The 17218-nt window shown below is 40.8% G+C and overlaps 1 protein-coding gene across 8 annotated transcripts in view; it reads right to left on the reverse strand.

The window, feature by feature from the left end:
* Positions 1–17218, reverse strand: part of LOC131216992 (formin-like protein 18) — an 89525-nt gene that overhangs the window by 8882 nt on the left and 63425 nt on the right. For all 8 annotated transcript variants that reach the window (XM_058211651.1, XM_058211653.1, XM_058211652.1 and 5 more), the window contains 3 exons: positions 13623–13691; positions 13445–13511; positions 8925–9387 (listed from right to left, as the gene is read on the reverse strand). In XM_058211651.1, the coding sequence (XP_058067634.1) occupies positions 9200–9387; positions 13445–13511; positions 13623–13691 (324 nt within the window). In that variant the 3' untranslated portion in view covers positions 8925–9199. The remainder of the gene's footprint in view (positions 1–8924; positions 9388–13444; positions 13512–13622; positions 13692–17218) is intronic.

A 17218-nucleotide genomic window follows, 5' to 3' on the forward strand; every position in this document is an offset into this window, starting at 1 on the left:
CACCTCGTGAATGTTGCGGGGTTCAGGCCAATTGATAATGGCCTTGACTTTCTCGGGATCCGCCGACACATCCTCAGCTGACACAACAAAACCTAAGAAGATAACACCGCTAGACATAAACGCACACTTCTTTAGGTTGGTGTACAAGTTTTCGGATCTAAGGATCCTACAACCCTGCCTCAAATGGTTGAGGTGTTGTTCCTTGGTCATGCTATAAATCAGGACATCATCAAAGTAGACAACTGGGAACTTCTCCAAGAAGGGCGTTAACACTTGGGTCATCATACGCATGAAGGTACTCGAGGCATTAGTTAGCCCAAAAGGCATGACTAGCCACTCGTATAGCCCATCCTTCGTCTTGAAGGCCGTCTTCCACTCGTCACCAGGGCATATACGGATTTGGTGATAACCACTTTTGAGGTCAAATTTTGAGAAAATAGTAGCGTTGGCCATCATATCCAGCATGTCATCAAGACGCGGTATGAAAAATTGATACTTGATTGTGATTTTGTTGATGACTCTACTATCAACACATCCTCCATGTGTCATCCTTCTTAGGTGTAAGAAGGGCGACCACGACACATGGGCTCATGCTCTCTTGAATGAAACTCTTTTCTAAGAGCTCATCAACCTGCCTCTTCAACTTTGCATGCTCCTTCGGGTTCATTCTGTAATGAGGGAGGTTTGATAGAGTCGCCCCAAGGACTAAATCAATGACGTGCTATATATCCCTCATAGGGGGAAGCTCATCTTGCAGATCATCAGGAAAGACATCACGAAACTCATCCACTACCGGAATGACCTTAGTGGATAACTCTATACTAGCTTCTGGCGCACTCTCCCTAGCCACAAGGGCGTACACCATCGAGTCCGATTCAGTCTCTCGCTTAAAGTTTTTGGCATTTAGAATATGAAGAGGCTTAGACTTGGACTTCGATTCCTTCAATTCCTTCGAGCCGCTCGCACCACTCTTTGTGGTGGTGTTCTTGGGTGGAAGAGGATTTAGCCTGACTTTCTTGCCCTCAAACCAGAATGTACACACATTTGAACGACCAAATATGGTGACATCCTTGTCATAGAGCCAGGGCCTACCCAAAATGATATGGCCAACATCCATGAGAACAACTTCACACTAGAGTGTCTTTATATGATCCAAACCAAATAAGAACAAGACAACGGTATGAAACTGAAATGGAAGTCTCATCAACCCAAGACACTCTATAGGGTTGAGGATGGGCTTCAAGTTTCAAGCCTAAACGGCTCACAGTGCCAGTGGATGCCACATTGGCACAACTATCACTATCCACGACCATCTTGCAACTCTTATCACCACACTTTGCGTAGGTATAGAAGATTATGTTGCGGCGCCAATCGTCGGTGTTCTTTGCTTGTGCAAAGGTGCAATAAACAACTGCAAGTGTCGCGGTCTCTTGTGCTCCCTCTTCCTCATAACTAAGGAACTCCGCTGGCTCGTATTCTTCCTCCTTACTGTCACTTTTCGGGAGCACTTCTGCTTGCCCATCAATAAGGAACACCTTAGTGCCCTCTTTTATGCCACACTGGTGAGCAAAGTGACCAAATCCCTGACATCTAAAATACTTAGTCGCATCGCTTCTACGCGAGCTAGACCCAACAACTCCTTTACCCTTATCATCCTTGGACCTAGATTGAGAATTATTGGAAGGCTTGTATTGATATTCAGTGTCATGCTTAGCCCCAGAAGGGTTAACCTTAGCGCCAGAATCACGGGACTCAAACTACTTTTCCACAGATGCCTTGAGGTATTGCTTAACCTCCAACACCACTTGATACATCTGTTCAAGAGTGTCTATGTCTTTGACGAGCAACTCTCTCCTGATGTCAGAACGGAGGCTCGTCTTAAATCTAGTAAGAGAGTACGGGATCCTCCTCAACCTCACACCAGGTCAAGTACTCTTCGAATTTTTCAATGTACTCAACCACATTCATGGAACCCTATCAAAGAGACTGCCAATCTTCAACCAACCTGAAGTGATAGGAGAAATGGAGGTATTTCTCTTTTAGAATTTCTTTCATTTCTTCCCAATGGACTATTGGGGGTTCCCTCAAACTCTTTTTCCTTTTTCGTTCCGCGGTAGTCCAAAACCACTTTGCTTGTCCCGCAAGCTTCATCTTAGTAAATCGGACTCGGCGAGCATCCGACATGTCGTACCACTCAAAATAGTGGTCCATATCCGCCAACCAATTTAAAAAAGCTTTAGGGTCCAAGTGACCATTAAACATAAGGGCCCCTACCCTAAATCCCTTGAGGAGTTGCGCATCTGGGTCATAATGATCACGATGCCCCTCGCGGGGTGAGTGCACAGGTGCACGCCCACGACCATTTCTTTGGCCACTCCCATTCCCTTGTCTATCCTCCTGACCACCTGCCTGAGATTGAGTATTTTCACCAACGGTGGTGTTTGCTGAGTATTTTCACCAACGGTGGTGTTTGCTCGGGTGGAGGTTTCAACTTGATGGACGCGAGCATCTAATTGGTCCAAACGATTATTAACCTGTTGCGAAGATGCTTTGATGTTTGCATCCATGGTGTCCAACTTTTGGGTTATTCTCCTGAGAGACTCGGTAAGTTGCTCAGTGTTCGTGATGGGATGCAGACCAAAGCCGCGTCCAGTACGTGTGGGCATGCACTACACAACTCAAGGGATCTTAAGATGCAACTATATGCCCCTAGACTCTACTATATGCACCCTAATGACATTAGATGAACCTATAGGGCGTTAAATGAACGAAATTACGCAACTCTACAAAAATCCAGCAATATGACTGTCAAAATAAACGGGTAACAGAAATTTCAGCAGCTTATATTATGAATTATGGACCTCTAAACAGTCCTAAATGAATGGGTGTGGTGCATAAAAAAATAAAAATGAACCCCTAAGCATGCATTGTATTCCCCTATGACAACCTTGGGCTCCGATACCAAATTTGATGCAGGACATGGAATTAAATATGGAATGCAAGAGATCAAGCTTGAGATTATACCAATTTTAAACAATTACAAAATTCCACATCCTACATACTATCAAATATTCAAAAGGGGGAATCTATGGGGGTCCAAGCCTACACAACTTTAGGGCTGGATCAAACAAAATTATAAGCCAAACAAGCCCAAAGGAGTGTAAAGTCATCCATTCTTGCAAAGGATTGTTCCCAACTCAAGAGATTCGCTAAGTTTCAATTTGGGGAAAAATCTAGGGTTTGAAAATTGGGGATAATTGAGATTTGGGACTTTTAGGGTTAAGGATTTGGATGAGGAGGCTTATTTAGACAAATAGGAAGGAAATAGAATGGAAGAGACCACCTGGGATGGGTTGCGCATGCTAGGCAGCCAAGGGGCCTAGACGCACGTGTGTGACAGGTCGGCCGCACGTGTGGGGCCCACGAAATTGAGAAACGCCTTCTAGGCTGGGATCGGCCAGGGATGGACAAGTTTCATACCAAGTTTCACGTCGATCTGATGCACGGTTTGCGCATAGTACTCCACCGAAGTTTCAGCCCCTCAAATGGGCCAAAATATGAAAATCTGCTTGTGCATTGCTGTAGGAGAAAACTTGGATGCGAAAAGAGGTGAATCAGATGATGGAAGGGGTGTTGAGGGAGATGGAATTGGTGCGTAAGAAGATAGAGATGGTTTGGAGCGGATGTGGCTTCGCACCACGATAGTTAACCTTTTGAGGAAGGGAGGGCTTCGCACCCAATTCGATTCTTCAACCCAAAGAGAGAGAGAAAGCGCAGGAATTTTTATTCATAAACATCATTGTAATACCTACATGGGATTGCTATATTTATAAGAAAACCCTAAACCCAAAAAAGACAAAATTACCCTTGCAGCATGTGCGTGCACTAATACCAAAGCTTAAAGCAGATAAATACTAATCTAAGCAATCCAAGCTGTTCATGAAGTTTCTAATAACAAAAATAATCAAAACTCAAAATCCTAGATCATTTGAAGTAGTGGGCCACGATCATGAGATCTGATGGTAGAATCTATGTGATGATCGGGTCCACTCCAATGTTCCATAACGCAGCCCCCTAATTATGAGGCCCTCCAAAGATGTCGTCGTCAATCCAAATCGAAAGTGGGGCCCGCCTCCCCCCGAATACGTGCGTAGATGGGGTGTGTGCATGATGTCCCCATCACACTAACCTTTCCTAGTAGCTGCTTTAGTTGTTTTATTGGAATAGCAAGAAATAATTGAAACTGTAGATCTCACCTCCCTGCCCTTGTTCCTATGGATGCAGGGAGTTTTGAGGTCTGGCAATGTCAAACAGAGTTCCTTTGCTGTAGCTAGGCTCCTTCCAATGTTAGCGGGCAGCGAGGCTGGTTCGAGCATGGTGATCTGTGACCATCCTGGGGAAGATGTTTTTCATTGTATCTGTAGAAGTGATCTGTTAGGCAGTTCCACAGCCAGCCATGAGTTGGAGATGTGGAAGCAGAAGCAGCTCTTGTTGCTGTGGCAGTCGCTGTGGTAGATCTCGTCGGGCTCCGTAGTTTACTCTGCTTGGATAAATAGGAATCTAGGAAAGGTCGCTAGAGCAATTGGAGCAAGCATGGATGTTGAGGAAGAATATTTTCAGGAGACTCCATAAAATAGAAGGAAGCAAGAAAAGCTGCACAACAACTTGTGTCAAGTTGACCGGGAAGAAGCAGAAGGGATTTCAAGAACTCTAGAATCTGAAGTCAAGCATAAACTATGACAACAAACTGGGTAGGTCTGACAACATTGGGGAAGGGGACCAGCTAACCATTTATATCAAATGGTGATTGTTTCCTAAAAAGCTGGCTGTGAAAGAATTGGTGCGGTCCAATAAGGCTGTTCTGATTCAAATTGCAAAAAAGAAGAGAAAAAGAGAGGCTGTTCTGATGTTGCTATGCGTGGCATGGTTCATGATAGTAGTGGCTCGGTGTTGCTTGATTTCTTGTGTCTTCTTGGTGTCATCGATTCCAATTTCACAAGGGCTGTTGCCTTGCAGCAGGTCATCAAGCCAATTATGGAATTTAATTTTCTCCGGGTAATTATTAAAGGGGAAACTAGGAAGGTTATTGCTTGGGCCATCTTGTTCATGGAGGGGGCTGATGCAGTTGGCAAGGCTTTGGAAATGTGCGGCAAGCATACCATATCATTCTCCCATGTTTTGACTGTTCTTGGATCCCAATTATTGGATCCATTAAGAAATTAGGTCAGCTTCGGCTGTCACCTTTTGGAACTGGTTAAAAATCGGGTCTGGTTCATGTGATGGATGTGGTTAAAGTCTAGTTGGGTCTGCATCTGGTCTAGTTAGTTTTAGTAGTAAAATTATTTGTTTAATATGTATTGGTTATTCTAGCAAAAGAAATGAGTTTTCCTAAGCCACACATAAGTAAGAGAACCTGTTTACACACCATGAGCGTCTCAAAGCGGCATATGTGTGAGATTTAATCCATCCAGCGGCTAGGCCCGACAATTTAAATGCTCTTGTTTGTCCCGAACCCAACTTGAAACCTAGATCCAAAGTTCCAACTGATAACCGACAGGTGGTCTGAGTCTCCAGGATCATGACCCAAACTTGAAAGGACCAACCCAGCAAGACCTGTAGTGTAACTATGATAGGACCTGGCTCGAACCCAACACATTGACAACCCTATAACCAGACAACCAAGCTTGCCTTGCCTTGCAAATGGTGGCAGCGACTGGAGTCAGGAAAGGAGTCCCTGCTTAGGAGTATTCTAGTATAGAAGTATGGTGTTGATGGAAATGAGTGGGACGTACAAGTAGCATCCTGAAGGGATCCCTTAGACGCAGCAATGTGGCCTTTGTAATTTCACTTTAGAGTTAGGGATGGTGCTAAAATATGCTTATGGGAAGACGTGGTTTGGTGAAGCCCCACTATGTGAGCAGTTTGAGGGTATCTATGCAGTGACTGTTCATCAAGGAGTGTGGGTCAACCAGGCTTTCAGCAGATTCAGGGAAAGGTGGCATGGGGCCCTTGCTTCCATTGTAATTTGAAAGATGAAGAAGTTCAAAGAATGTTCAAGAAGTTGGGTTTGTTGGATGGCATTTTCATACTGACGAATGAATTGTAAGTGAGAATTGGGAACCTGAGCCGAATAGTATGTTTTTCATTAGGACTCTTTCAGCCTCACTGATGGATGGGGAGTGGGGGAGCGAAGTTCCTTTCCCTTTTCGAAGATTTGGTCCGCAATAGTTTGGATGGAAGTATCTTGTTTCATATGGATAACAAGCCTGTATAAAATCCTCACCATTGATCGTCTCAAGCAGAGGAGGAAGGTAATGCCTAACCAGTGCTTGACATGCTACTTGAGTTAATTTACTGTTACACTGTCACTAAGGTTTGGTCTTCAGTTCTAGCCAAACTATGAACACAGATTCCTTTTAGAATTTGATTGGGAGCTGGGCATTGTGGCATGGCCCAAGTTGTCCATATGTTATGGAAAAAAGGTAGTCTTTGCAACTATGTGGTTGATTTGGTTAGAGAGGAACCGCAGGATCTTTTCAGGCAAGGTGATCCTTGTTCATGTTTTATCTCAGAAAATTTTCAATATGATTAAGATATAGGCAACGGCTAATACCAGATTCAGAGGTATTCCTCGTGCCTTGATATTCAAGCTAGGATGACGTGCTAAGAATCTTGGAACTGGGGTGGTCTCAGCAGAAAGAAAGAGTTGGGAGGTTTTCCCTCTGCAGAGGGATTTTAAAGCCAATTTTGATGGTTTCCCATTTGGGAATCCAAGGCCAGAGGCCATGGGTGGCATGGTTCATGACAATAGTGGCTTGGTGTTACTTGATTTCTCAGGTACTCTTGGTGTCGTGGATTCCAATTTCACCAGGGATGCTGTCTTGTAGCAGGTCATCTAGTAAATTATGGAATTTAATTTCTTCTGGGTAATTATTGAAGGAGAAATTAGCAATGTTATTACTTGGGTATCTTATCTGTGGAGGGGGTTGATGTAGTTAGCAAGGCTTTGGAAATGTGCAACAGGCATACTATATCATTCTTCCATGTCTTGAGAGATGCTAATAGTGACACAGACTCTTTGGCTAAAGAGGGCACGTCGAGGACCGTTCTAGTTCTTGATAGAAGATAGGTGGTGTGACTAGTTGCTGATTGGCTTTCTTGTTTTTCTTTTGTATCTTGTGTGGTAGTGTAGCTGCCCACTTGTGTAGATACTGCATCGGGTCCATTTGTGGAGGCCTTAGTTGGCCACGTCTGTCTTTGCTTTCTCCTTTCTCAATAAAATATTAATTATCGATAAAAAGAAAAATTGAAACAGTTCTTGTTAACATATATAAAATTGCTAAAATGAATAAAGGCACAGCCTATGGTGTGCTGGTTTTAGAAGTTTACTTCCTTACGCAAGGTTGTGAGTTTGAGACAAACTACATCTTTCTCTTCTTGGTAGGTTCCGGAGCCGGCGCCATGCCAAAACCATCAACTGCAGGCTGTAGGACTTGAGGCCCAATTTTCCCTCCAGAAAGGGGGCACAGTAACCAACTCGACTATCAAGCTATCCCCCCCCCCCCAAAAAAAAAAAAAAAACTTCTATTAGAAAGCGGTTGACTAGTACAAATCACCATGGGTCACATTAAGTCAACCAAGCCAGTGAATCGACTCGATGAGTCTTGTTGATTATAGAACAAATCCTGTTGAATCAAACAGCGAGTTTCCTATGATCCACACCATTGATATGATGGGACCCGCTAAAGGTGAAGAATGCCCCAAAACGAAATTACAAGAACCTGGCATCTAATCAGTGGCTCTTTGACTACAGCCATTCGTATTGCTCAAGACCACACACAGGATTGTGTGCAATGATGGCGAAGATCAACAATGATCCAGTGAGCTACTTAGTGACAAACATGTTGAGCAAGGCGGTATGGTCACCCTGGGAGTGACTCAACAACGGGAAAAGCAAAGACTGAAAATCCGGGAGGCATAGAGCTCTCTCTTCTCTTTCACAAAGAGGAGAAAAACACAATTTTATAAAATCAATCAAAAATCAAGTTACAATGTAATGAGTATGTATGCTAACTCATTATCCTGATTAGTCTATTCATTTCACATCCTAACTTCTAATCCTAACTATCCATTCCGACAAAAAATATTGCAAACGATAAATATACCCCCTAATCCTGTCAAAACCATATACATTCCTAGAAAATCCAGCCATAACTTGCACATACAGTGTTAGAATTGCATGATCTTGGGCTTGTTGGAAAGCTAACTTAATAAGCTTTAGATGGGATCAATATCATGTCGTTTCGACATCGTTGGGTGCCCAAAAAATGGGTCACAAGAAAAGTGATGGAAATAGTAGTTAAAATGTTAACTCTATCTAAATAACTAGAAGGGAGAAAAAAGTATCTTTCTAAAAAGAAGCTAGCATGAGGAGGGAGTCACTCAACGAGAGGACCGTTCATGTGGGACCCACATCAGTGGCCCATTCTTCACATGATCATGATCACGGTCCTCCAATGTCAAAATTGACAATCACACGTGAATCCTTGAAATATGGGCCATTGAATGGTTTGATTGCAGGTTGTATGAAAATTGACTATGGAGATTGGATTGGTCTAGATGCTGCCTGCATCACTCTTTCCATTGAATGTGGACTGTCCCCATACCTTTTTCTTAATGTGTACTTTTAGCCTGCTAATTTATGTGATGTCTAATCTAGGATATTAATGAGGAATCCTCCATTCAGTGGTGCCCATCAGATCACCAGCCTGAAACAATGAGATAGGTGACCCACTTGTACATGCCCAATGCCGTACCCATGCACATACTTGAGCAAAGATCATATAGTTCCATGTTATAGAAAGTCATATAGTGAAGAACTAAAGAGTAGAAGAAAAAAGAAAGAAAAAAAGGAAGACGCTTACCTCATCGAATAAAGGTTCAACCTCTTCATAGCTTGTTAGTTACATCACACTTCACTCTTCAAATCCCCATGATATCAGCTTATTCTAGACTTTCCAGTTATTACAGGGGCATCTTTTCTTTTGTCCTTCTGGTCGACAAGGTACTTCATCCTCTTTCTTTTGCTTCTTCACTAGGAGTTAAATTTTTTTTTTTTTTTTTCCTTCCCCACGCCCATTTGTCCTGAGATAGGGAATGGCTCGTGTTGTTAAATTGAAACTCATGTCAGAATGTCAGACTACTTGATGTTTCCAGTCCGTAGCGATGACCGTAAGATATTTTCGGATCCCTTTTTTGGAGTACTGATCTTCATCTTCTCATTTTCCGCTTCTTTCTGAGCTTTCTTCTTCTCAAGCTCAAGCTGCTTGCGGTTCTCTTCATGGGCACGCACAAACATCTTCACAAAGTTGAGAAGTGTAGAAACAACTGCATCAGACATTCGAAAGAACAGTTGACATTTAAGAAAAAAGCCGAAATGTATACTTTGAAAGAAATAAGCTGGATTGACATCTTGAAGCAAATAATTTGGCTAGAGAAAACCTAACCAAGTTCAGATTCATGAATCACAATACAAGCATATGCACACTTGACACAAATGGCTTGGATCCCTGCAACTGCTTATTTAAAAATGGTGTCTGCAAAAATAACACTTCAACGCTCTCTCCAATTAAGATTTATGACTTGGTAGTCAGTCTTTGACCAGTAACCCAACACCCTTGGCAAGACCAAAATCTTTAACAACAGAATCATTAAAGAAAGAGAAATCCTAGAATGTGTGTTTTCTTTTGCTTAACTTATCCGTGACAATCACTTGTACATATCGTAGAAGTGTACAAGATTCATACTTATAATCAGGTAGGCCCTAGCCATATCCCAAAATTCACACTTATTGGGAAATCCTAACCCTTGGATTGGAGGATTTTTCTGGGAAAAAACAATGGACGGTAAAAGGAACTTGACTTCTTTTATAACCAACAGTTTTATTTCCCCCAAATCCCTCCTATATAATGGTCATGCTTGCTAGATCAGCTTGATTATTGGAGTATGTTCCACCCAAGTATCGCCAATCTGATGATTGGTTTGGATCTTGTATAATTTTGTTGTGTGTTCAAAGGTAGTACTCATAAGTAAAGCAAGAAAGTGACAAACACCATATTCTAGCCCTTAAACAAAACCTATGCAAATTGAGCCATGCGGATGCAGATGTTTGGAAGAATGACATTAGTTCTAAGAGTAGAACATAACCTTAAACAAAAAATACAATGCTATTCAAAATTGGAGCAACCATTTTTATTTTTTATTTTTTTTGAGAAAAAAATGCATTAGCTACATACACCAATAATAATACCCAGATATTTTAGTTACAACATGATACCAATACTGATTGTTTCTGGGATTTTAGTTGGATCCTATGGGTAAAGTTTGTAGGCCCTTAATAACTGGAGTAATAATTCTAATTTGTTGTAAACTGCCTTGACAAGATCACTTGCGCTGGGTGTTATTACTTAAAAGGCCATAGCTATCACAAATACGAAGTGAAAAAACAATAATTTAGGTTCTAGAATAAGGTTGAGAATAGCGCACAGATTGGGTACTACCCCCACCAGGACCTAGGTAGAGACAAATGGTGATGTTAGAGGTTCTGTGAGGCCCACCATCACGTATATGTTTTATCCATGCCGTCCATCAATTTTGAAAGACCATTTTAGGGCATGAGCCCCAAAGAAAGGCAGATTGAAGACTCAAGTGGACCACACCATAGGAAGCAGTGGATATTGAAATCCTACCGTTGAAAACTTCTTGGGAGCTACAAAGGTTTTGGATGGAAAATAGCTGGATGGAAAATAAACATCACGGTGGGCCCTAGGAAGTTTTCAATGGTAGGAGTTCAATCCTCACTTCCTGTGGTGTGGACCACTTGAGCCTTCAATTTGCCTCCTTTTTAGGCTCATACGCTAAAATGGTCTGTCAAAATGATGAGAACATCGTGCACACGCACCCCTACGCACATATGTACGCAAGAGGATCCTACCATTGATCTGGCTCGATGACGACGTCTAGGGAGGGCCTCCTAGCTAGAAGACAAGTTTTGGTTAAAAAAAAGTGAGCCCAATAGTCAAGAAAAGCCCATCATGGGATCTCATGATTGTGGCCCACTCGTCGGATTGATTTCATATTTTAGGTTTTGCTTATTGTTATTATTTAGAATATTGTGAATGCTTTAGATTTCTTTGTTTGGTTTTTATTTTAGTTTACTTCATCGTCAACTAATAGGTTGCGCACATGGTGCGAGTTTTTGGGGCATAGGGTTTTTCCTATAAATAGGCACCCCTTGTAGTTCTTTTCATTCATTCAAGTTTAATAAAAATTCCTGCTTATTTTTTTGCTCTTTTCGTGAGTTGTGGAAGAATTCAAAAGTGGGTGCGAAGCCCTTCCTTTTCAAAAGGCTAAATACATGGTGTGAAGCCATATCTATCCCCACCCGTTCCTACCCTATCCCATCTATATATCTCATATTCTATCATCATTATTGCTTTGAATTTCTCAGCTTTTGCAGCTATTCATCCCCCTATAGCTAGTTTCCAGAATCTGGACCTATAGGAGGGTTGAAACTTCGGCGGAGCACCACGCACAAACCATACATCGGATTGAGTTGAGATTTGGGGGTTTTGGAGTCCATCCCTGGTCGACCAGGGCCAAGTTGGCCTTTTTCTGAATAGTGGGCCCCACACACGTGCAGCCGAGATCATACGCGCATGCGTCTGGGCCATTGTTGTTGTCCACGCGTGCGGTACTTCTCTGGTTTGTCTCTCTCCTCTCTTTCACCCAAAATCCCTAAACCTAACCCTAAATTACTAAAATCCAATTTTATGCCCCTTTTCTTACTTTAGCGTTCCCCGAATTGGAATTTTTGAATCCTTTGGATTAGGGACTGATTACTATGCATGTGTGGATGATTATTTCTTATCTTTGAATATCGTTTGGTTCATAATTTTTATTGATCTAGCCCTATCAGGTGTAGGCTTGGACCCGCATAGATTCCCCTTAATTGAATGTTTGGACTTTCATGTGGGATATGGAATTTGTGTAATTGTTTCTGAACTAACGTGATCTTAAGCCTGAAATCTCGCATATCATATTTAATATTCATGTCCTGCATCACAAAATAGTGGAAGGCATGGATAAAACTTATACATCACAGTGGGCTCCACAAGAGTCCCTGACATGACCGGCAGTCTCTAGCTAGGTCTTGGTGGGGGTAGTACTCAATCCGTGCCCTTGAGAATATCAATATCGCAATATACATCACAGAATCAACCTGCCGGCCCTGCCCCTAGAAGGTTATATATCGGTGTGTAGTGTGCCATCTAGCTGATACATCAGAGAAAGCATCAATTTATTTACTTTCTTTCTCTTTCCTTCCCTAAAAAAATCAAACATATTGTGGCCAGTATTTTGGGGTTAATTAGTAACATCAAACTTTCAAGAAAATCATGCAAATTAATGTCACAGTAAGCAAACAAATTTTAGCTCAATTTTTTATTTATTTTTGAATGTGAATTATTTGAATGATTGTTAAACAAACCATAGTTCGAAACTTTGGGGGGTCAACTCAAAACTTGGCGACTCAACTTGTCTTGAAACTCACCCGAGTCAACTCGATTTGCTGAGATTTTACATCCAACAGTAGGAAACTCCCTCACGAGAATGACTTGGTCCCGAAAATACAAGATTTGTTGAGTCAACTCAGTAATTCGATTGACTCGACGAGACTTGCTGCAACTCAAACCCAAGTCACTCACTAGTCAACTTTTTTATTTTCAATAAAAGCTAAAAGACACCTGCGTGGTTCGAAATCATGACCTTAGTTAAAAAGGTAAAGGTCATTTACCAGCAACACAATGAGTTTTGCATCTAACCAAAACTATTTTAAATATTTATTATTACTATAAATATTTATAAACTTAATTATTAAATATCGAGATGAGACAAGTAAAGACTCTTGTATTCAAGTCTACCTGATATCAAGTTAAGGTGAGTTTCCGGGTTTTGAGCTTTGAAACAAACCAGGAACCAACATCATTGAGTATCACCAAATATTCACCAAGGCTGCATCAGAGACTAAGTAAACCACAATACTGGTGTTTGTCAATTTTAAAATTTCCATCCATCTACCGATGGCTGAATTAGAAATAACAATGGGATCAAATTTTCACCAGAGAGATTTTCGAGAGAATATATCACATCAGATCAAAGTATTGCATTTTGGGCAACAAGAAAGACTATGACAATAAATTTTTTTTCAAAAATATCAGCAGATAAATTCGTGATTCCAAGCTAGGAAATGATTTAGTGGCACTATTAACACAAGTAAAACTGTATGTGATGGCACAAGGAACCGGTAAAAAGTTTTTTCTCCTTTTGGTTTCAGATTTACAAAAGCAGAATAGGGGAATAAAAAGACTACTGGAATGAGAAAGACCTTGCTCAAATGGGCAGCGAGCAGGATCTTCTCCAAAATAAATGGCCAGTGCATCCGCATTTCGACCCTGTCAAACATCCAGCCCAGAAATCATGTTAGGTACCAAATATTTTTGTCAACAGCATAAACATTTCGTAAATTTTAACTAGTATCATCTAAGTGAAGAACTGATACATACCACCCCAGAATAGAGTGAAGTTAATGACCTCACTTCAGCTTCAGCAACAACAAGAAATTCCTTTAAAGTCTGAACAGTCGAAACACTTCAATTAGATGTGCCAATACAAATAGGAATATTATTCGAAAGGAGATTTGAAAGGACAAGTTCAGACAGGGAACCACTATTTACATCTTACACCCACCCTTATTGATAATACATCCATACTCCTACTTTTTGTAACCACTATGACAAATATTGCCGAGGCTATGAAAATCTTGTGATATTTTCATGGAAAATCAACTAAACGAATATCACGCGATTTTCAAAACATAAGCTGTTTTAATATTTCACAAATTTATCCCGATATTAAAATGGCATTTATTCAAAAATTAAACAAATCTACTGAATAATTATTTATTTAAATTTTAACAATATTTATTAATTTACAATGAAAATTTTAATTTTTATTATCAGCACGATCTTCCTGATAATATCCCGAGAATACCCTCGAAATTTGAAAATCTCCCGAGAAATTCACAAAATGAGAAATTCCTGCGAACGATGTTTGCCATTGTATTGGTAATTCAATAGTATATTGTTGTATAGTCGTTTTACCAAAAGTTGAAAAGGTGTGTATCTATCAAACAGAGCAGTCCTTGGATGATAGATTTGCAAAATCTATACGTGTAGATGACTGTGCTGAAATAAAGAAGAGAGACCGGCGAAACCAGCTCTAAGCAATTAAAATAGATTGAGCAAGTACTCTCCCCATTACGGGTTGTTTTACCCTAGCACAACTTTGCCACCATCTCTCTCCCTACCATATCTCTTTCTTGAGAAGAGTTGTGTATGACCCTTCACAGCTATGGCAGTAATGAAGAGGGCAGAAAAAAGAGAAAAGGACAAAGTGGGGAAGCAGATTGCGTGGTGTCCTCGATGGTGTTGACGTCACCAAGTTCTGTGGGCCCCACCATGATGTATGTGTTATATCCAAACCGCCCATCCACTTTGGGAGATCATTTTAGGGTATTAGCCCAAAACTGAGGCAGATCCAAAGCTCAACTGGACCACACCACAGAAAGCAGCGGGGATTGATCACCTACCATTGAAAACTTTTAGGGGCCACAAGTTTTGGATCAAGATGATATTTGTTTTTCCCCTTCATCCAGGTCTGTGTGACCTTATGAACAGGTTGGATTGCAAATAACCATCATGGTGGGCCCTAGGAAGGTTTCGATGGTGAGGGTCATTGTCCTCACTGTTCCCCATGTTGTGGTATACTTGAGCTTTGGATCTGCGTATTTTTTGGGCTCGGAACCTAAAATGATCTCACCAAATGGATAGAAGGTGTGAATATATAGTGCGTACATTATGATGGGCCCCAAACAACTTAGTGACATCAACACACAATAGAAGTGGTGTGGCACACCACGCAATCCGCTCCCAAGAAGAAGATCCAGAAGGTGGAAGTAGATTAAGTGTTACCTAGGTAACACCACCTTAATGAGTGTTATCCCTACCGTGGGGCCCACCTTGATGATTTGTTGTATATCCACAGCGTCCATCCATTTTTACAGCCTATTTTATGATGTGGTCCTAGAAATTAAGCAGACCCAAAACTTAAGTGGACCACACCACAGGAAACAGTGGTGATTGAAGGCCTAACATTTCCAGGCTTTGAGAGCATATAATCTAGAAAAACACGTCTAGACAAATAAAAATACACTAGTGTCATGTAAATATTGTACAATTTACACTAAATACAATAAGAAAAAGATAAACAATTGGGTTTTTCTAATGGCTGGATCTGTGTACGCAAGCACATGTTTGACACCTACACTTGGCCGATGCAATCTAAAAGTGTAGTGCCCCAGACTCACTCAACCCCAAGATCTCATGATACATGGCCGAAAATATATAAATTTATCTTCATTTTATTTTCTAACTAGTCTTTTGTATTTTAAATTGTTTTTCAATATAATTTCAGTGTAGCTGAACCATACTTACAGAGATTCCATAACCATGTTTAACATGGGGAAACTAGGGATCTAGAGTATTAGGGTGACAAAGATTGTGGTTATCTAAGACCGTTGTAAATCTAGGGATAGATTCCTAGGATATGTTGCCAACATTTAAAAAATGGTGGTAACTCATCCAACGAACACGTCACAGTTGTATAGCAACCCAACCATCCAAATCACTGACGTGATTGTGTAAGGAGCATATCCCAAAAATCACATTGGTGATAGATGATTGAAACCATCTGATTTTTCCTATTGAATTTGGACCACCCACTATCTTAGTTCCAACCATCTTTGATATCTACAAATTGGATGGTTAGGATTTTTCAATTAGTGTGATATTCAAGCTATGCTCCATCCACAATTGTGTTCCACGATTTGGATGATTTGGATAGCCATGCATGTGTGGTGCAGCCTGCATGTGAGGATGAGTGAACACCATTTGATAATGGTGAACTACCACAGCAGTCTTGTCCTTAATTTCATTGATTTATATTCAGAAAAGAAATCTTCTATTCCACCTTTCCAAAAAAAAAAAAAAAAAAGAATTCTTCCACTCACCTTCTTTTATCTTAGAGCGCCAATGGTTTCTTAAAAAATAGAACTAGCTTTGGAACCATGATAAAATGATTATAAACAAATCATTTCAAGTAGAAAAGGGGAATAAGATTCTAGGAAGAGAGGTAAAAGAAGGGAAAGAAGATGAGAAAGGAAAAAGAAGAAGAACAGAGGAGAAAACATTAGGGCTCTATTAAGACCCCTCTCTGTCTCTCTGAAAGGTAACACTACCAATGATTGAACCCTAGATCACTCACACACAATACACTATCACTACCAGCTCATCTAACAAGTGAGAGACCCCCTTTCTCTTTTTGAAAAGCAACTTATTGAAAATTACAAATAGGCCCTTAGCTCATCTAAAAGCCCTTCTAACTATATTCTCAGCACTCCCCCTCAAGCCAAACATAGATATCAATCATACCCAACTTGCTAAAAACACATTCTAATTGTCTTGCTAAAAACATATTCTAATTGTCTTAACTACTCCCTTAGTGAGAACATCAACCAACTGATTCTCAGTTGTTACAAACAATAAGCAAAGATCTTGAGAGTTAACTTGATAACAAACAGAGTGCTTGTCAACTTCAATGTGCTTGGTACGAACATACTGAACTGGATTTTGTACTTTGCTAATGGCTGCCTTGTTATCACAAAACAACTTCATAGGAGCATCCGCCTTAATTCCCAAATCACGAAACAAAATTTTTAGCCACAATGACAAACCATGTGCCATAACCCTGTACTCTGCTTCAGCACTAGACTTTGCCACCACAGTTTGTTTCTTGCTTCTCCAAGTGAACAAATTTCCTCCCACAAAAGTATAATATCCTATAATCGACTGTTTGTCATCTACACCACTAGCTCAATCTACATCAGTCTAGGCCTTTATGCATGGATGGCCATGATCTGCAAACAAAATGCCCTTTTCAGAAGATGCCTTCAAATATCTTAAGATTCTTTCAACTGCCTACAAGTTAGGAACCTGTGGGGCCTGTATAAACTGACCCACCACATGTACTGCATATACTATAT

This window comes from Magnolia sinica, chromosome 10 (assembly GCF_029962835.1).
Source record: "Magnolia sinica isolate HGM2019 chromosome 10, MsV1, whole genome shotgun sequence".
Taxonomy (NCBI): domain Eukaryota; kingdom Viridiplantae; phylum Streptophyta; class Magnoliopsida; order Magnoliales; family Magnoliaceae; genus Magnolia; species Magnolia sinica.